The 21744-nt window shown below is 27.2% G+C and overlaps 3 protein-coding genes across 8 annotated transcripts in view; 1 reads left to right on the top strand and 2 right to left on the bottom strand.

The window, feature by feature from the left end:
• LOC109605875 (limbic system-associated membrane protein) overlaps nucleotides 1–14661 on the top strand; it is a 217699-nt gene extending 203038 nt beyond the window's left edge. The window contains exons 7-11 of one of the 2 annotated variants that reach the window (XM_049962693.1): nucleotides 9425–9599; nucleotides 9940–10145; nucleotides 10223–10472; nucleotides 10687–10734; nucleotides 12473–14661. In XM_049962693.1, coding sequence (XP_049818650.1) covers nucleotides 9425–9599; nucleotides 9940–10145; nucleotides 10223–10472; nucleotides 10687–10734; nucleotides 12473–12579 — 786 coding nt within the window. In that variant the 3' untranslated portion in view covers nucleotides 12580–14661. The remainder of the gene's footprint in view (nucleotides 1–9424; nucleotides 9600–9939; nucleotides 10146–10222; nucleotides 10473–10686; nucleotides 10735–12472) is intronic. The other variant, XM_049962694.1, reaches the window with a different exon arrangement.
• LOC109599760 (uncharacterized) lies at nucleotides 5766–6828 on the bottom strand. The gene is made up of 2 exons (XM_020015787.2): nucleotides 6704–6828; nucleotides 5766–6624 (listed from the first exon to the last, which is right to left on the bottom strand). Exons 1-2 carry the CDS (start codon nucleotides 6728–6730, stop codon nucleotides 5797–5799), a joined length of 855 nt encoding a protein of 284 aa, XP_019871346.2. The 5' UTR covers nucleotides 6731–6828; the 3' UTR covers nucleotides 5766–5796.
• A 94-nt stretch (nucleotides 14662–14755) lies between the features above and the next one.
• The window catches only part of LOC109599756 (alpha-catulin), a 44945-nt gene continuing 37956 nt past the window's right edge, over nucleotides 14756–21744 (bottom strand). For 3 of the 5 annotated variants that reach the window (XM_049963034.1, XM_020015784.2, XM_049963037.1), the window contains exons 9-12: nucleotides 19110–19265; nucleotides 18566–18742; nucleotides 18299–18505; nucleotides 14756–17385 (exon numbers count right to left, since the gene is read on the bottom strand). In XM_049963034.1, the coding sequence (XP_049818991.1) occupies nucleotides 17251–17385; nucleotides 18299–18505; nucleotides 18566–18742; nucleotides 19110–19265 (675 nt within the window). In that variant the 3' untranslated portion in view covers nucleotides 14756–17250. Of the gene's footprint in view, nucleotides 17386–18086; nucleotides 18227–18298; nucleotides 18506–18565; nucleotides 18743–19109; nucleotides 19266–21744 lie in introns of all 5 variants that reach the window. The other 2 variants (XM_049963035.1, XM_049963036.1) reach the window with 1 other exon arrangement.

Raw genomic sequence — 21744 nt, 5'->3', positions numbered from 1 at the left:
TTTTTAAGTGTTCCACGTTATTCCCGGGAGTGCAAAATAAAGAAGAATTAATTGGTGAAATTGGAGTGAGGGGGCTGTAAATAATACGGAAATAATCTGAGGTCTGATGAACGAGTGGAAACTTTAACGGTTTTAAACAACTCTTGTTTATGTGGAACAAAAACTGTTTCATTATAACGTAGTCGATGGGAAATGTAGTCTATAAATTTAAAATGAATGGAATGGCTGATTTTGCTTTCATAGGATTTTACATTTCAGATAAATTAAATAAGGGATGCCTGCCTTGTAAATTTTATTTTCTTATCAATGTAAAAGGTTGATTTCTTATTGATTTTACTTAGTCTAGTAACTATAGATTGATTTTGTACTGTGGATATTAAAAATATTTATTTATTTAGGTCTTATTATTAATTTTACTTATATCTTAGTTTTAGGACAAATAAATCAGCATAAAATCTATTCTATGTGAATTAATTATAAGATCAAAAATATACCCCAAACACTTTGAAACTGTGAATGTTATTTATTAAAATAATTAGTGAATAAAGCACAAAATACAAAATCTTATTTACATTGGCACTCCAGGACTTTTATAAAAGATGCTTTCAAAAGAAAGTAATTACTCATAAAAGATTCGAAAGTTTTAATTAAAAAGCAAAGCAGTCTCCTCATGCATATCAAAAGGCAAATATGTTTCATGCATTTCAACGTTTTATCTTGTAAATTACAAGTTTAATGGCATCAAAGTATTGTTCACATGTGGATGGCTTTTTTGCAAATATCATCTTATGCAACAGCGAACAGCACTCAAAACATCCCTTCATTGTGTTAGACGAGTAGGTGGCTGTGATACATTTTCATGCGGAAAAATGTGAATTGTGATGTGACCACTTGTAACGTTCTGATTAAGCTTTTCACTATTTTTTATTAAAAAAATTCAACTCTCTCATATACAAATATTTTTTTATTTTAATTAGGAATACTTTATTAAAGATGTACGTACCCTTTTTCCTTTTAATACTTTTAATCTTTGAATTTAATCAGTTATGTGAGTTTCTTGTAAATTGCCAAATATGGAAGAAAATTTCAGCTTTCAAAAATACGTTTTTTGATGTTTTAGAAACGTAAGTTAACTTAAAAAAAATAATCAACAATTAATTATTATATGTTACATTGTGTAGACTCATCTCTCTCATATACAAATATTTGTTTTTTATTTTAATTAGTAATACTATATTAAAGATGTACCCTTTTTCCCTTTACCTCTTTTAAGCTTCGATTTTAATCAGTTATCTGAGTATCTTGTAAATTTCTAAATATGGAAAAAAATTTCAGTTTTCAAAAATAGGTTTTATATTAAAGATGTACCCTTTTTCCCTTACTTTTAATAAATATTCAAATACTTTTTCACATAATATCAATAATAGTATCTGTGATTTTTTACTGAAACAGTGTCATATAATGAATGTTCTTCATACATTTACATTCAGGAAAGCATTGGTTTTTATCTAATTTCTAAGTTTATTGTAAATTACTAAATATGGAAAAATACAAAAAAAACAGTATTTTTTATATTCAATCATAATTACTGAAATATCATATAATAGTACAAAATTTTGTTTAATAATTAGGCTAAAATACAATAAAAAACAGTATTTTTATTATATTTATACGACTCATTTTATACTGTCATGCATTTCAATTTTCAAAAATTGGCTTTTTGTGATATTTTAGAAAGTTAAGTGAACTTAATTTAAATGACAATTAATTACTATATATTCTATACTTTATTATACATTAGTGTGTACTTCATAAAACACTTAAAAATAAAATGGTTAAAATTTAGTAAAACTTGTCGGGAACATAATAGAGATGGAAGGTAAATGAATTTTTGATGTTTGGTTAATGGCAAAATAAATGCACTTCTCTTTGTTTTTTACAGGACAGAAAAGTGCATTGTTTGTTTCAAGTTCCCACTAGTTATTCTGAACAATGAGAATTAAGTGTTAGTTTGTGTTTGAATAAATCTTTTTACTATAATATTAATTAATTCATATTATTTAAATACGTATAAATACTCTCATTTTTTATGCTTAAACAAAAATTTAATATATTTTGTGTCTATTGAAAACGTGTTTTTTATAGTTTTTGATATATTATAAAATACATATACAGGGCAATTTATTAACGTGAAATAATAATAATCGTAATAGTCACAAAAAAAGTATCTGTAATCAAAATTGAATGATTGCACGAGGGGAATTCATCAGACTACTTTGAAAATTTAATTTAGAACCGTTATTTTATATTGCATATTCGCATATTATTTAAAACTTTCTTTTTTCATTTGTGTTATATAATAACATCTCTTTAATTTTTTGTATTGAGATATTCAAACAGAATTTTCAGTTGAGTCATATCTTTTTATAAATAAATGAAGGAGTTGAAGGCTACCAATTTGTGCAGTAGTCCAGAATTGTCATTATGTCCCTTTATACATTTATAGTAAAACGTCCATCATCGACAAAGTTCATAATTGTTTCTATATTTTAATGTGTCCCTATAATCCACCAAATTGATTTGCTGTCGAACCTTCTATCATGAATTTGAGGTATATTATTAAATATACATATATAAATAAATACTTTATTGATCGCATTAACCTTATTGGCTAATTTTGTTTCACTTCCAATAGTTGAAATTTTATTTATTTTTAAAACTATTATATATTCTTAAGAACATATATATGTCTAAAGCCACAATTTTCGATGCATGGTAACAACTAATCAACAATCTTTTTGATCGCAAAAATTTTAAATATCTGCCCCAGCAATTAGCAAATTTATTATTAATACAACGATAATTCAAAAAATTCAACGTGGATAAAAGTTGACTACATAAATTTTTGTTTTGTTACTTTAATGCGAGACGAAAGACTGTCTACAATTCTTCTCAAATTACCACTTTTTCCCAAGAAAATATTGCCGCTGACGTGAATTGCGAGTAAACATTTTAAATTACATGACGAATACAGCACAATTTTCAAAATAATACCGTTTTTATCTTAATAACACAGCCGGAGCACTACATAAATTGGATAATTTGGTCCTATGTTTTTCAACAGGAATATCGCATGTTACTGATAAATTACGTAATAAAATTTACACGTACTTTTATTGAAACATCACAGGGAAATAACACAGTTACATCGCAATTCTTCCTCCTGCGTTAATTAGTAAAATAAAAAATTGAGAAATTTTAATTAAAGTTGTGTAATTTTATAAAGAGTGGGTATAAAAAAATAAAATCAAAATATTCCATTATCTTTTCAACAAGCCCTCATAATAGTGATGCCTCCCTGGAGATTATAATCGAGTCTGTCCCCACTAAAAAATATTTGCGTTACTTTCCCCAGGGAGATAGGTTTATTATGGTTGTTATGCGAAATGACATTAATTAAAAATATAAATACCCTTTTACATCCGGCTAGTTTTAATGGGAAAAAGCTAATTATGTGGCCACTAGTTTGCATTTTCCAATTTTGAGATGATAAGGATGTAAAGGTTGCATCTACTATATTTATTTAATAAATATCCTGCTGAATTAATCCGTAACAATTTAATATTTTATGCAATGTGGTGTGTGAAATGTCTGTATGCAGATACGATTTACATTAAATAAAAGCATAACACGCACGATCCGTTGAATTACATATTTAAATATATGGTTACACGATGTATAACATTAAAAATCTGACAGTAAATTATGTACGAGCAGAATTTTAATAATAGCAATTATATATTTACTGTGTTAACAAAAAATACCTTTTGACAAAAGCTTGGCATAATATTATTTCCTTTGTTTCCATTGTATTTTTTGGACGTTCTATTAAAAAAATGTTTTAAAAAATTTATGTTATTTCCGTAATAGTACATTTAAATAAATTAAGTAAAAAATTGAATGTGTACAATATAAAATGAGTGTTAATTCAAAATAAAAATAGTATAGAGCAGTTTAATTTTTGAAATGAAAACTTCTTCGTTGGGTACTTTTTGGTAGGGGAAAATCGTATGGGTTTGCGTCACCGACATGCTCATGACGGGCGCACATCTTATAAGTGAAATTGAATGGATTTAGTGAAAAATTTATTTAAATATGTTCAATGATCGAAAACCGTAAATCTATTGTATCTTTTTTAGAACAAAATGAAATAATTCAAAGTACAAAAAGTCTAAGTATTGTTGAATTGTATTAGTGATGACAATGATGCAAACAATTAAAATAATGTTAAAAATCAAGTACATTGAAATTTAAGTAAATACAAATACTATCCATAAATAATATGATTGCATATTAATTGTTATTTCAATTGAATTGTCTTTATATTTTGTCATGATCTGCTACAGCCCGTAATATATTTAAATAATAAAAAACCATATAAACATGCATAAATTGTTGCTCAGAGTGTCAATAGATGTGAAAACCAAAGTTGTGAACGTGAAAGTTTTCACTTCTAACGGCAGTCTTTATAACTGCCAACTTTAAATGTTTTTTTTTTAATTTACTTTATGTACAAACTATATTAATTTAAATATGCTTAAATATTTTATTTGAAATTTAAAAATTTAACAACAATAAAGTATTTTATTCCCACACATATTAGTACAATATTTTATAAAATTTTTGAAAAAGTATTTATATATTTTGATTATATATTTATGAAACACAGCAAGAGCGACGTTACAACGTTTATTCATAATTTATCCTCGATATAAAACTAATATTAATCCCATTACAAATCAAAGTTGAAAATTTGATAACTGTCAACATGTGAAATAAAAAACTTTGCCTGAACTGACAGAGGTAGTGTGAGGGTAGGTCTGGCATGTAATTTATGTTGAAGGCTATGAGAAATGAAAGGGAAAATAGGGTTTATGTAGAAATGTCATAATTTACAGGAGTTCCAAAGGAGAAAAAAGAGTATTGTTGGCTTTCTGAAATAACTTCAGGCAGTCCGGTTTTCGTAACAGCTTTTATGACAGGGACGGCTCCATTCCTTTAATTCTTTTTACGATAAAACTTATATGCACAGAAGTATTTGATATATTTTCTAACACCGTATAATTTAATGAAACATTTTATCTCTCAGCTTGTTCAGATATTTCTATATATTTTTTCGTTGTGACCAATGAAATAATATAGTTTAGAACACAGTTATACAAAACAGCATTATATCATAATTATTGTTTTCATTTTTAGGCACACCGCATTTGTTTGATAAATTTATTAACCAACATTTCTCTAAATATCTGTCATATGAAATGCATTCTCTCGCATGTATTATGCTTGTTACTCCCACATTTATGCATTACATATTGTCTACTTCAGTTGATATCGAACAAAATAATAGTGAATTCAATCACCTAATGAAAACAAACAATTCCACTGAAATACATGCCTTTCAGGTTTATTCGAATATATTTACTCAACCGAAAATGAACCTGATTTACAAAGCAATAATGTTTCCTACAGCTATATGGCTTGTGAAAACCAAATTTAATGAGAAGTTTAACATGTCTGACATGTTACTATGTTGAGAACAGATTATACCAAATAAAAGTCTTCGCCTAGTAGATCAACAACTTTCCGACGCCATCCAGAAGTTCACATTATAATATGTCATTAATTGAAAATAGGAAACACATACATAATGATATTTATAAGTAAAAAGGAAATAACTGATTTATCTCATAAATAATTTATTAATTATATTTTGTGTAAAAAGAACAATTAAAATTATTTAGGTGGCACACAGGGCATGTGATAACAATTAAAACAATCCTTTTTAACATTGTACAATCTAAATGAAAGGTCGAATGGATCCGGGCACGTATCACATTTTTTTTCAATTCTCTCGCACTTCCCTTTGTCACATTTATCATACACGTAACTTTTCTTTTTATCGTATCCCGGAGTTGCTCCGTAATCTTGGGTGTCCTCTTTCGGAAATTGGATCGCATCTGGTTTCGGGCACTCTTCTTTCTTCGGTGGTTTAGTTGTAACTTTTTCTTTGGGTTTTGGTGTAGTTTTTTGTGGAGTCGGTTCTCCAAAGATGCCTGGAATGGTTTGCGTTTCGGGAACGTCGTCCTTAGTTTCAACAAAGCTTGGATATGGTTTTGGTTGATTGTTTTGTTTGGGAGTGTTCGGGTTCAAATTTGGATTGGTCTCAAAATTGAATGAAACTGAAGGCTTTGGTTGATTATCTTTTGTGGGTGTTGCTTGAACAAATCCTGGGTTTCTCATTAAATTAAACAAGTCTTGAGTATTTGGTTGTTCTACGTGTGGTAATTCCATATTTGTTGAAGGTTGTGTGAAAACAGCTGGACAACCTTTTCCACATGTGAAAGTTTCTCGACATTGTCCATTTCTACATTGTTTAAGTAAACAACAGCTCACTGAATGTGATTGCCTAGTTTGCATATATTGGTATTGTCCATTGTTTGGCACATAATTGAGTGGATATTGTATATAAGGTCCTTGTTGTTGCACATCGTACATTTTGTATACTCCATGAGCCTCCAGTCCCAAAATGTAAATAGAAACTAGGAATACAGTCTTGACAATCTGCATAAATACATTTAAAATAAATGTACAATAGCATAATCTACTTAACAATTAAATATTAAATATAAAATTTACTTACCATTTTAGGAAGTACTTCGACTTGCATTTGAGATTAAACTGAGCTCAACATAAACATAAAACAAAACCGAATGATATGACCTCTGGCATTAGAATTCTTAAAAATTTTTGGTTATCAGTATAAATATTTACTTGCACGGGAATCATTTATCATTTATTAACGACATGTGTATAATAAATAATTATTTAGCTACATAAATAAACGTCTATAAAACCAAGCATTCATATTTCAATTGGTTTATTTTAACATGTTATTCGCAAATTATGTTATTCGAAATCGTGTACTGCCAAACATTTTTGGCCACAACGTGTTGTGGGTAAAGCAATTTGCGCACGAAACTATTTTGACCAGTGAGTAAAACAAAATATTCACAACACGTTGTGGACAAAATTTAACAAAAAATTATATTTGGATTATGTGCATTTGATTTATGGCTAAAATATTTATATAGAACATGATTAACTATAAAAATTTATTTACTCACAAAAAAAAATCATGGAATATTAGATATAAACATTTCTTATTTTATATAATATGTAAATTACATTTTAAATTAATTGTTCATATTTATTTGTGTGCTGTATGGAAATGTTACCCATAAATGAAATACTCACATATAGAAATTTTTAATAATTTATTCCACTTTATTCATTTATTTTACCCACAGTGCGTTATAGATATTGGATATGGATCGAAAAAAAAATTATTTCGTAGGCAAATTGTCTTACCCACAACACTTCTGGTCAAAATTAATTTGGGTACCTAATAAATGATAGAAATACAGTACTCACAAAAAAAGTCATGGAATATTAAATTTAAATATTTCATATTTAAATTAATTTTTATACTTTTTACATTTTAAATTAATTGTTTATATTTATTTGTGTTTTGTATAGAAATTTTAGCCACAAATGAAATACTCATAAAACGAAATAAAACTTTTAATGATTTATTCCACTTTATTCATTTATTTTAACCACAGTGCGTTATGTATATTGAATAAGGATAAAAAACAATTACTTCGTAGGTAAATTGTCTTACACATAACGTTTCTGGTCAAAATTAATTTGGGTCCCTATTAGATGATATAGAAACACATTACTCACAAAGAAAATCATGGAATATTAGATATAAACATTTCTTATTTTGTATAACATTTAAATTAATTTTTAAACTTTTTACATTTTGAATTAATTTTTTATATTTATTTGGTTTTTGTATAGAAATGTTAATCACAAATACTCACAAAACGAAACAAAACTTTTAATGATTTATTTCACTTTATTTATATATTTTATCCACAGTGCGTTATGGATATTTGATATGTATTGAAAAAAAACAATTACTTCGTTGTCTTACCCATAATGCTTCTGGTCAAAAAATAATTTGGGTCCCTATTAAATAATATAGAAACACTTTATGTTTAAATAATGCAAAATTTTATAATTATTTTTTATACCCATGGAATACAATTTTATAAATATTTATTTTAATATATAATGTACTATTTTTTTACTTTAGGACATATTTTACAATTGTTTAAGTTATTAAGAAGATACTTATCCATAATTGAATATATTCAATTCGTCTAAATGTTATTAAGATAAGGAGTTATTTCACTAAAATGAACCTAAATTCTTTGTCAGTTGATGTTGCTTATATCTTTGTTATAACTCAAAAATGGAAATCCTGAATACACAGAAAAACTGAAAATAAATCCAGAATTTAACAAGGCATTACTGTTGTGGCCAACGGGCTGTTAAAATTAACAAATTGATTTACTTTCATCTATTATTGGACATTGACAGTTTATATACTTTTTGAAGATAGTTTATGCAGTAATATACAACGTTTGTGTACGTGTATTTGACCATATGATCCAACAAGCAATATTTTCCAACTGGAAATGGTTCCAAAGGATTTTTATGGGCAATTATTCAGTATTGGATCATTGAATAATAAATATAATATTTCCCTTTCATTTATTCTCAGTTCTCTTTTACAGATGTATAATATATAGACGAACGAATCGTAATACAATATGTAGCTAAATACAATATTTAAAAACAATTTCTGAATTCTTGATGGAAATACGACCATCATTACATACGTAAAATATGATTGATACTTTAAATTCATTGTTGGAAACCGATTGAAACTCGACCGTGGTTAAATATTTTAATTAAAAACTATGAAAAAATATGTGTTCTGAATGTTCTAAAATTCCTGATTTTAATTAGTGTTTGTGACATATCCACACAAAGCGTACTTGTAAATATATTATGTTTTTTTCCCAGTTGTAGTTCAAAAGATGTGGATTGATTTTGTATTAGCCAGTTGGATATTATGGGCCTGAATGCAGTTGAATGAAACTGGTTTTAGTCTGTAGTTCACTTTTAATATCGGACGCGTTTCTGGCTTTAAATATTTACAAAGTTGTCAATTATATATATTAGTTACTGTCAATTAAAAAGTTTTTATACATTTATTTTCAATTTTAAAAGGGTTGAAGGGTTTATATTGTGCAAAAACTATGATTAAAATGTACTGATACTTAAATGATTTCATGAAATAAATTTAACAAATATTAAACAACAATATTTCGTTTAATTAATAGTTGTAAAAGTTATTTTAATTTGTCAAGTTACTAAAAATGGGAATTTTATTAACTCAATAACCCTCGAGACCAAGATAAAATCATTTTATAATACATTTGTTTAGGTTTTGTGGTACAAAGACACCATGCAACTGGACACAACCGAGAGGCTAATAAAAGAATCCCGAGGATCCAGACACACTCTCGTGATACGTAAAGTACACCGTTCCGACTTTGGAAATTACACTTGCGTGGCAGATAATCAACTGGGAAAAACAAGGAAGAGCGTCCAATTATCAGGTAAGATTTATGACAGAAAAAGATCGTGCTAGAGACAAAACAACAGATATATTTTAATACATTTTTATGGAGCTCATACATCAGACCGTATGAAGTACGACCGCACTGGAACCATTAAAGTTGAAACATAATGTTTTCAAATTAAGAAGTATATCCTGCAGTAATTGATTAGAACAGTTATCGTTACAGTTTCCTTTTGAATGTTTTTCTTGCGCCTTCAAATACCATTCCCCTAAGTAAGTCTCTCTGTCTTTGATAATGGAAAAGTTTCTAAAATAAAAAACAGATTTATTAATCGATTACTTTATTATTTGTTACTGTAAATATTGGTATTTCTTAGGAACTCCCAACCCAGTCAAATTTAGTAGTCCCCAACGAGGAAACTGGAGGGATAGTTATAACATCAGCTGGGCCGTCGAATCTCTAAGTCCGATAGAAGAATACAAATTGCTCTTCAGAAAGTTGCCCGACTCAGCCACAGGTTCAGAAGATGGCCATCCCCAACCCCTCCATCACCAGAGTCAAAGAAAATTCATGCCGGGAAGGGTAAGGCCCAATACTTATTTAATTATTTAGTTACATTTAGAGCCTTACATAAATTAATTCTTAAATTATTGGCACAGGAAAATAAAACGTATGCGGCATCAGGCCACAGCGTTTCGTACGGCTACGGCAGGAAAAACGGGAAAGGTGAGTGGAGCGATGTTATCTTGCCGGCAATGCAGACCCAGAGAGACGGCGGAGTCCAGTCCATGAGCTACGTAATCAGGGGATTAGAGGCCAGTCAAAATTATGAAGCCAAAGTTCTAGCCCGGAACAAATTCGGATGGGGGCCCATATCAGATTCTTTCACGTTTCATACCACGGATACAGGTCAGTTGGAATCCGGCTTCTGCCGTATCCTTTTTTCATTCACCGGAAAGATAATTTTAATAAAGTTCTTGTTTCGTTTCGGTTTCAAATCCGGCTTGAATTTCAAATAAAATATCAATTTGCATGCTCTGAATTAATTATTTTAAAATAGTACATAAGTTAAATGAACATTAGTAACAATAATTATTTTCCATGCACTCCATTTTTGGAATAGATATGAGCTTTCCTGACCGACCACAAACTCCAAGACACGTATACAATGGTAAGACCACAAATTTATTATAATCACCAAAAAAACTTAAAAATAATGTGAAATTTTAAGCAACTATAAAATGGACGCACTTTACAAGATTATAACTCAATTAAAATATGCTTGCCGGAAGCTTGACTCGAATATTGGAAGTTTATCCGTCTTTCTTTCTGGTGTACATAAACTCTGTTTTCCTGTTATGTTTGGATATCTTTTAAAATTACATTAAATATCAGTGTCCCCGGTATTAAAGATTGTTAAAGGAGACCCTCTAAATATACAAGGCGTTGTTATCTTTACATATAAATTTTCCTTTGAACTCTAATGCCCCCAAAGAAGGGGCTAATTTGAGCTGTCGCAAGAAATTTAATTAATATTTTTATCACGTTATTATTGAACGATATGATGTATGTACAAACATATTTGATATTAAGAAAATACAAAAGTTCAAAGGTTATAGACATTGATATATCATTTATTATCTTTATACAAAAGGAAAATTAAGAAAATGACTTTGCCAACATATTAAAATGCTGCTGTCGAAGGTTTTAGTTCACAGAAGATAAATATTTATCAGCAAAATCGGACAATATGAAATATGGTTAGTTAAGTCAGCAGTAAATAGTCCCAAAATAAGTATAAAAATATTCTAATAAAAAAATTAAAATTGGCAGTTATGGAAGTAAAAACTTAGAACTTTTTACTATTAAAATTTGAAATTTCATAAGGTTTGAATTATCAACTCAATCTTTTCACATCTATTGACACAGAACAATTATATGCATGTTTATGTGGTTTTTTATTATTCAAATATATTACGGGCTGTACAAGATGATGACAAAATATAAATACAATTCAATTGAAATAACAATTAATATACAATCATATTATTTGTGGATATGCTATTTGTATTTACTTAAATTTCAATGTACTTGATTTTTATTTTAATTGTTTGCATCATTGTCATCATTAATTTCAAAGAAACTTAGACTTTTTGTACATACAATTATTTCATTTTATTCTAAAAAAGATACAATAGGCTTATGGTAACTATAGTAAGAAATGAAAATGTTTAATTTAAATTTATCTAAGTATCGTATAAAAATGGCATCGATTGTCGTTTTATATTTTGTAGTACTGAGTTTTCAGTCATTGGACATGGCCATTCAAATAATATTCCAATAAAAACACTATTTCAACAATGCACAGTATATAAACATTGAATTTTTCACTAAATCCATTCAATTTCACTTATAAAATATACACAGCACTATACATCAGCTGTATAGCTACAGATATACTGGTGTAAGCATGACAGTGACGCGAACCCATAGGATTTTCCCCTACCAAAAAGTGCCCAACGCGAATAAACAAGTTTTCACTTCAAAAATATATTTTATATCCTAAATTAATATATATGTCATTAAATTGCCTTGTTTTATACTGTTAAATTATAACGGATTAAATGCTGTAAATTTACTGCCATGTGATAACTTGATTACGTTCGATTATGTGTCCTGCAAATATGAGAACATTTCTTTTTACAATAATGATTGACATGCAAATTAAATTAAGTGAAACAAATGGTTACAAACGAATATGTCAAGTTAAATTCATTAATTATTTTTTTAGTGAAATATTATTTAAAAATGGAATTAATAATTCATTATATCTTCAAACCTTAAATTACATTAATTATTATAATTAGTACTATTTTAATAATAAAATATATGTATGTATTTTTTTCTAGAACATGAAGTACGAGGTTTAGGCATCAGAGTATACAACAAAGCTCCAATTGCAACCATCTCACCATTTATAGGAATAATATACATATTTATAAATGCATTTATGTGAATCCTCTGATTTTACCCTAAACATATTATATTTTCTTTATATGTAATTTCGAATCACTGAATAGGTACTACACCAAGAATATTTTTTGAGCTTAACAATACAGTTAGGTGATTAAAATTATTACAAATTGTCCATAAATAATAGAGATTCTAGAGAACTGCATATTTAGAATGTTTTCACAAAAATGCACTAAGAAGTTTCAAACATATGAATTCGTCACGTTCAATTTAACATGTGAAAACAGGCTAAACAAAATTATTATCAAATATTAACGTAATAATTTGTTGATAAACCAGTGTAATGTTAAGCTTGTTTGCTATAGATGTGATTTTTTTAACTATAAATGTAATATAAAATCTTTTGTATGTAATTATATAAAAAACTATACTTAATTTTGTATATTCTGCTATAGGCTTTAGGATGATTTAATATTAGCATCACTATACTTGAAATTTACGAATTATAAATATGATACGTTTATAAATTGTAATTCGTAGTCCTGTATAGATATAGATTTATGGATAATCCTCTGTGTTAAAAATACATATAGTGCCATATGATTAAGCAATGTAACTGTTAAATGTTTCTGCTAAATTTATAAACTATAGTTATAATGTACCAGAATTTAAATATGTTATGCAGATACATCTTCCAAGTCATTCCCAATTGCATAATAACACACGTGTATCTCACAGTTAATAAACCGCAATTAAACACAAGAAATTAAATCAAAATCTCATTACAAAAAACACATATATTGGAAGATGTATCAAAATATTGACGCTAGAAACATGTTAAAACACCGACAAAAATTCACGCAGAGAAACTATAATTATTTTTGGGAAGTGTACGCTTAAATGTAATAGAGGAAAAATTATTTATATTTATTTCTATGGTATACTCGTAAAACGGTGTTTTAACACATATTCTATTATTGTGTTTCAGTAAATGGGTCCAAATAGCCTACTGCTTTTTAATTTACATTTTCGTGTATTGTGGTAATGTGAAGCAAATTTCAAGTGGTGTGATGATTGTGAATGAAAAACAATAACGTGCCATTACAGCTGCTGACGAAGGTATTACAAATTGTTAAAATGAGAGTGATCTTGAAAATAATGTAAAATTGCTATTCATTACCCACGAACCACTAATTTGCGATTGTGTTCTGAACCCCTATTTTTTAACCAACCGTATATACGTACCTACACTAATTTTAAATGTACATACATATAACATAGATGCTTTTAAATATTTCTACCTATTCTATATACACAGTATTAATGTACATATTAAGTGTATTTTAAAACACAATTATTGAGACCTTCTAATTTAAAATAAATTATTTATTTAAATTAGAATGTATTTTGGTGCAGGTGATCCAGGTGTATGTCTATCAGACATTGTCTATTTAGAAAAGATTATTTTTATTATGTATAAAATAAGAAGCTTATAAGTGTCGTGATATATGATAATCATACTAACTAACACTAGTCTATTCACCAGTCATGGGCCATCCAAACTCGTGCACGAATCATCTACATGTATTTGGTTTAAGCAATAAGAATCTAATCTCGTCTCATTTATCATTATCCAATTTTAACGTTTACTAATCCACGTGAAAAAATATGAATATGAAGTACTATTTGTTAACACATTTCATTTACAGGTTTATGCACATACCAATCGAAAATCGTCTGGTCCGACTGAATTTTGAGGGAGACCTCGTACACGATAGAGGCAGTAAAACTCTACAAATTTGCTTCGTGGTGGGGATATTTTAGTGTCTCTGTCGTGCATGACGTCTCTCTCAAAATTCAGTAGGATCAAAGGCTTCCCAATCGGTATATACGTAACAACAATACTCAAAAAATTAGTTTGTTTATTGTTACAAGTTTACTTCATTGTTCTACGTTATAAAATAACACGGCAAAATATACTAACTACATTTCTGTGCATAAAGACAATGTAGGAATTGGATAAGTTAAGAGAAATGTTGCATCTGCTATTATGATTTACTTTGTATGATGCATGTCGTACATGGAACTGAGAAATTAATTAATAATAAACCATGTTTATATTGTATGTATTAGTTTTATTTACCCACCCCCCATTATACAGGAAAGGTTAACAAAGTTATGGCCGATGCTAATGAAATGGGTTTTAAATAAAAAACAAATATTATTTAAGATATATTAATTAACCGCTCAATATATACTTTCAAAACACCAACAAGAGAATTTGCCTTATCCATAGCCACACATTATATCTTCACAAATGTCTGATTATAATATAACAATGATTAAGTATACAATTTAAAAGGTACAAAATCTAAAATCTACTGGTCACGAAAATATCATTATAGGTCTCTTCTATATTATATAACTACATTCAGAAAACTAATTTACCTTTGGTATAATAGAGGAATTTCGACAACGTAAATTTATAAAATTAAATTCATTTTATACAAATTTACAGTCTGTTAGAAATTAAAACTACCAAGTAGCTCACTGTAATTATTTTACAGGCACAACATGAATATCATATATTTATATTTGCTTTAACGTTATATTCTAAAAAATAATGGTTCTATCAAATACACAATTTATCATACTAATACAAGTTTATAAAATTGCTCTGTAAATGATTCCGGTTAACTAAAATAAAATTTTTGATTTGTAAGAATTTAATTTTACTTATATTGATGATTATGGAATGTAACGAAAAATTTCGAGATCATACTTTTTGGAGTATTATTGTAGTGATTATGGTATTTCGAACATGTTATATCAAGGAATGCGATTATAAATATTATCTATTATAAGTAAACATCGAATATTAATTATCAACATTATTTATTTGGGAAAATTTGTATTAATATGATAAATATATTTTCACATTTAAAGATAATTAAGTTAATAACTAAAAGCAAAAGCAGTATACATATATACCGAGAGAAGTAGTATTAAGAGATCACATTAATTTATTATACTAGAATATAGAAAACAACTATAAAATGTATCTATATTACAATCAAATTGGAGTTTTGAGAAATGATTGGTGTAAGGTTATATTAACATGATTGTTACTTCTCCTTTCTTTTCACTGCTGATTCAACATTAAAATTTTTATAACAATACAAACACATTTTTATGGATTTTCAATTTCTGTGTATTGTTATTAAATTTTTACAATTCTTATTCTGAACAATTGATCCGATTATTACAAATAAACACCATCCAATGACTTTAGAATAATTTCTCACTAGTATTATTAACAAATGAGTACATGTTGCAGCAAGACTGCTCTAACATTAGATAACATACAAAATACATGTATAAATATAATAATAATAATAGAACAAACTTCGAAATTTACCTTGATTTTTTGCATTTAAATCAAGTACAATATTTTAATTTATTGAGACACCATCGAATGAATATCTTAAGGGAAATCCTATTTTTTAATGTAGTAACGATTAATTTGTTTTCCTTCTAATAAAAACCTTATAAAGCTGTTTAAGCATTAAGCAACTTTTAAACTGGTTAATGTCTCAATAAATTGAAATACAGACGCCATCCAAAATGAAATAACAAAACAGTCTTTATAAAAATATTGATTGTCTTAATTCACACGACAATAATTTAACTAACATCCATGTATTTCCCTGTATTCCATTTTATAATTAGCCATCATAAGAATTTTTACAAATATACCTAAATATTTGGCCTTACATGGAAGACAATAAACACGCATATTGATAATTATAAATTAAACACGACAATCTCACAATTATGTCTTATCTAGTCTACTGTTGTCAAAAAAATAGTTTCAAAAATATTTTCATTTTCACCCTGTATCTTCTAAATTATCTTGTGTGATCGTTCCGAAGCTTGTTCTAAAAAATATGTAATGACTACAAAAATATGGATTTTTTATAAAAAATATATAATTCAAACTTAAATAAAAATATATTTGGTTAAGTAATATAAAATCTTTGGTAAAATAATTGAATCGTTAGCCTAATGTAATAATAATTTAATCTATAAATCCAAGCAAGATATTTTTTGGTACAATTACAAAAATAATTTGATTATTTTTGAGAGAATCTATAAAGAAATCAAAAATATAAATAAACAATTCATTAGAGACATATAAAAACATGTTTCTTCTAAGTGATTGATTTCATTTCATTAGATTTTTCGTATACAGTAAGAAGAGCGTTTAACCCATCTGAATTTAGAGAGAGACATCATGCATAACAGAGACAGTAGAAGTCTGCCCCATACTGTCTATATTGTTCATGTTGTCTCTTTCAGAATTCAGATGGATTAAACTCTTTTCGTATTGTATAAATAATTTGTACTGTAACTTATTTAAAACACATTGGCCTTGCATTTGATAGACATATTGTACATATCCTGAATTAGTTGTGGTGCTTGCTTGAATCTATAAAAATCTATTTGTAATGCACAATAATATTTGGTATTTTGAGGCACCATCTATTTGTATAAAAAATTATTTGTTCGAAGATGCCCGCTTTATACGAAAATACCTCTATACACAGTTACAAAAGAAGTACAAAAGCAGCTGGGGGCAGATGTCCTAGAACAACAGGAAGGAGACTCGAGTACGTCTCGAGTCCCCTTTGTTGCGCCGGGACATCCCCAACTGTCATAAGCTCTGGTCTTGTCCAGTGGCGCTGCCGCCTTTGTTGTCGCCGCCGCTGGCGCCACCACTAGATGAGCTGCCGTCGCCGCCTACGCCACGTCCAGTGCCAGCACCAGCTCCTCTGAACTCTAGCTTATACTAAAAAACACAAATTATGTTGACAGTGTGAGAAACAACAGGATTTTCGGCGATTTTTAATTGGCTATAAGACAGTTCATTTATTTACTTGTGTTTAAGTAGTTTAACATATAGAATTTGAATTAATCACCTGAAATAAATATCATTATCATTAATTAACAAATGTTTTATAGCCAGTTATAATCTAAAAAGGCATTTGAAGTAAAAGTCTCGCCTAAAAGCTGTAGCTTTTAATATATTTTAAAATTCACATATCTAGTAATAAGCAGTGTGTTCTAATAATTTATAATTTTGTCTGTGTCTATTTGCTGAAGCTACTTGTCTAAGTACTTCAATGAACTATACAGTTTACCAAATATGGGCATCCAAGAGAAAGGTGAAAATAGAAAAATTGATGTCATTTAATTATTTTTATCCAAAGCAAAAATATACTATTTAGCAAAATACTATTTTGAAAATAGTATAATTTATTTTCGAAAATCACATTAAGTTCTAAAATCTAGCACATTATTTATGTGTTAAAGCTCTATTTATAAAATTGTTAGCAGTAGATATTACTAGTTCACCATGCCTTTTCGTCGTCAATAGTATACTGCAACAAATTTTGCTTTTTGTAACTTGATTGATTGAAATATTTGTTAGTGTGTTAATCAGATTTTTTAATTTTGTTGTTAGTAAAATGAAATATTTAAAAACGAAACCTTTTTTACTATCTGGGCAACGTAGCACTCTGACAATTTGCCAGACGGTGTAAAGCCTGAGGACTTAAATGAATTGGCAATTGCCTACCATCCAACGTTGCACATGGTACTTTTACTCTTTGTGGTAATGATAATTTAAACTGAACAAACAAATAATATTATAAAAAAATCATAAACATAAATTACACAAACGAAACATAAAATTCACTTACCTTCGTAGCACATTCGAAACAGGTAGTTACCACTTTCGAAATAACGTTCATTAAATTCTTTGTCTCCTGAATGACGTTATCCACTTTTGTAAATGTGGCGGCTTTGCCAACAGTGTGGTCTTTAACGGTAAATTGCAATCTTTGAACAAACGTTGGCACTTTATCCAAATTTTCCAATAGCTCCTTTTTATTTGATCCCCCAGGCACCTAAAATGAATTTGTGTTCACCCTTACTGATTTTAAAAATAAAGGATCGATAATATTTACCTGATAACTGAATTGTCGTATTACTTTGTACAATCTGTTTGCTTCTTCAGCAAAATACTCCGCTTGTGTAAATAAATCCTGAGTAGTTTTCAACGCTCCTTCACCTTTAGTAAACTGGTACATGGAAAATGCCATTGCCGACATATTTTTAGCCCTTTTAACAATATCGTTGTTTTCCTGGAACAACACATTGGGGCAATTAAATAGAAATGTCTTTACTTCACTAAAGATAATATGCACTTTTCAATTTCAATTTATTGGAGTGTAAAAGTCAAAAAGAAAACAGATAAATTTCATTTGATTTATGCATATAATCCAGGACGTGTAATTTGTAACTTGGCATCTTCTTTTTAGTTGCACCATTGGCGTGTTGCCCATTGGCAACAACATTTAATAAAACATGACACAAAATCAATCGATTCCAAATTTTTACAAAATACCAACGCAATGTCTTACATAAGTACAAATTAATTTATAATAAAAAATATATAACAAAATTTGCTCAAAAAGGTAATATAAATATTTGTGGTAGTTAAAAACATACCTCCATTTGAGAATTGTTACTCTCTTGCCATTTTTCTGTTTCTGCGTCCATTTCGCTGGTTATCAATTTCATTTCCAAACCAGACTTTGCAATTTTTTCTTGTTCCTCCACGTCCAAACGTACAGATTTTAACGGTTTTGATGTTGTTCCATGTTTCTGAGAAAAGAATGTCGTTCAAGAAACTTATACAAAACTATTAAAATATTTTATTATAATATTTATAATTGATGGTGTTAAAGATGTTTTAACAATTGTAAATATTCTTATTTTTCCACATTCACTCTTAACTCTAGTTTTTTAATTATTCTAAATAAATGACATTAAAATATATTGATTACAAAGTAGTACTAATAAAAAATTTCCAATGAAACAATATTTTATTGATGTGTGCGTTAAAATTTTACGATAAAATATAATGTAATACATAATAAAGACAACTTTAATTTACAATTTAAAGAAAATAAAAAAATTAATATTAATAAAAGATTAATAATATAGTTATTATTATTATTATATAATAAAATAATATGATTATATTTAAAAATGATATCAAAAAATGCAATACAAATATATTAATAAAAAAAAAAAAAGAAAATGTTTGATGACTAATAAAATTTTATAATACGGAAGAGCGCATTTCAACTCACCCGCTCTATTCAGTAGTTTCGTATTATAAGGAAGAACAACGATGACTAATGTTGAGAAGGATAAAATCAATGGTTTTAAGGATTCTATTTCTATTAATCGGATCAGTTCGGAAAGGATCGTGTTGGGGAAAAATAATCCGAAAACTCCAATGAATGAATGACTCATTATACTACGAATTATCAACTCGAACGACTGTATCAAACAACAATCAAATTTTATTTAATGCACTGGTTTAATATTATAATTTTAGGAAATACTTATTGTAATAATTTATAGATTTATATTTAAGAAATGAGTTTATGAATCATAAACAACAATTTTATACCAACATATTTTAATTTTTAAATATCATCTAATTTTTTAATAATTGACTCGATTATTAATTACATATTTTCAAAATTCCTAAAGTTATTACCATAAATGTGACTTTTATTTAGATGTTTTGGTAAAGTTACATCAGTATCAAAAATATATTATAAAGTAATTGTGCATTCGCCATAATTTTAAATAGTTAACTCGGGGTAGGAATTGTTAATTTTTGTTAATGAAATTTAACACATTTTACAATATAATTATAATTAATGCAATGGTTAGGAATTTTGAAGTCTTACTTGATATAATTACTTAATTTGTTTAAATGATAATATGAATATATTTTTCATCGAATTGTAATAAAATGTTAATAAATTAATGATTCAGGTTAAATTGAACTTAAATTCTATAGTCAACATATGAATCTAATTAATCAATCTTATCTTAAAAGAAATTGTATAGCAAATAATTACTGTAATAATTTATATATTTATATTTAAGAAATGAGATCATGAATCAAAAACAATTTTATACTAACATATTTTAATTTTTAAATATCATTTAATTTTTTAATAATTGACTCGATTATTAATTACATATTTTCAAAATTTATAAAGTTATTACTATAAATAAAACTTTTATTTACATATTTTGGTAAATTAAGAGTTACATCAGTATCAACCATATATTATATAGTGGCGCATTCGCCATAATTTTAAATAGTTAACGCAGAGTAGGAATTGTTAATTTTTGGGTAGGAATTTAACAATTTAACACATTTTACAGTATAATTAAAATTAATGCAAGGTTACGAATTTTTAAATCTTACTTGATATAATTATTTAATTTATTTAAATGATAATATGAATATATTTTTCATCGAATTGTAAATGTTAATAATAATAGGTTAAATTTATCCTAAATTCTATAGTCAACATGTGAATCTAATTAATTAATTCTATTTTAAAAGAAATTATATAGCTAATAATTACTATAACAATTTATACATTTATATTTAAGAAATAAGTTCATGAATCATAAACAACAATTTTATACCAACATATTTTAATTTTTAAAGATCATTTAATTTTTTAATAATTGTACTCAATTATTAATTACATATTTTCAAAATTCCTAAAGCTATTTCTATAAATGCGTCTTTTATTTATATGTTTTGGTAGTCACATCAGTATCAAGCATATATTATAAAGTGGTGGCGCATTCGCTATAATTTTAAGTAATTAACTATTTAACATATTTTACAATATAATTACAATTAATGCAAGGTTATGAACTTTGAAATCTTACTTGATTTAATTACTTAATTTATTTAAATGATAATATGAATATATTTTTCAACAAAATGTTAATTAATTCAGGTTAAATTGATCCTAAATTCTATAGTCAACATATGAATCTAATTAATAAATCTTACCTTAAAAGAAATTATAAAATTATATATAGTTTTGTCGTAAATAAATAAATAAAAATAGTCTTTCACTTTTTTACTATATTCCAAAATCCACATAAATATAAAAAATAAAATAAATAACCCATTAATAATTTAACATGACATAGTGTTTTTGTTTGAAAAACTATTAATAAATTTGTTGTTAAAGTATTAAAATAAGTTACCACATTTTATTGTCAATTTTAGATTCGGTATATCAAAAAA

This window comes from Aethina tumida, chromosome 2 (genome assembly GCF_024364675.1).
Source record: "Aethina tumida isolate Nest 87 chromosome 2, icAetTumi1.1, whole genome shotgun sequence".
NCBI classification, from domain to species: Eukaryota; Metazoa; Arthropoda; class Insecta; order Coleoptera; family Nitidulidae; genus Aethina; species Aethina tumida.
Note: the sequence above shows the minus strand (reverse complement) of the source record. Positions and strands in the feature narration are given on the sequence as shown.

Excerpts from the sequence above, each read along its gene's own strand:
- LOC109599760 (XM_020015787.2), bottom strand. The coding sequence starts at position 6,730 with ATGCAAGTCGAAGTACTTCCTAAAATG. Across the intron at positions 6,625-6,703 it reads TCGAAGTACTTCCTAAAATG|ATTGTCAAGACTGTATTCCT; the intron begins GTAAGTAAATTT and ends GTATTTATGCAG.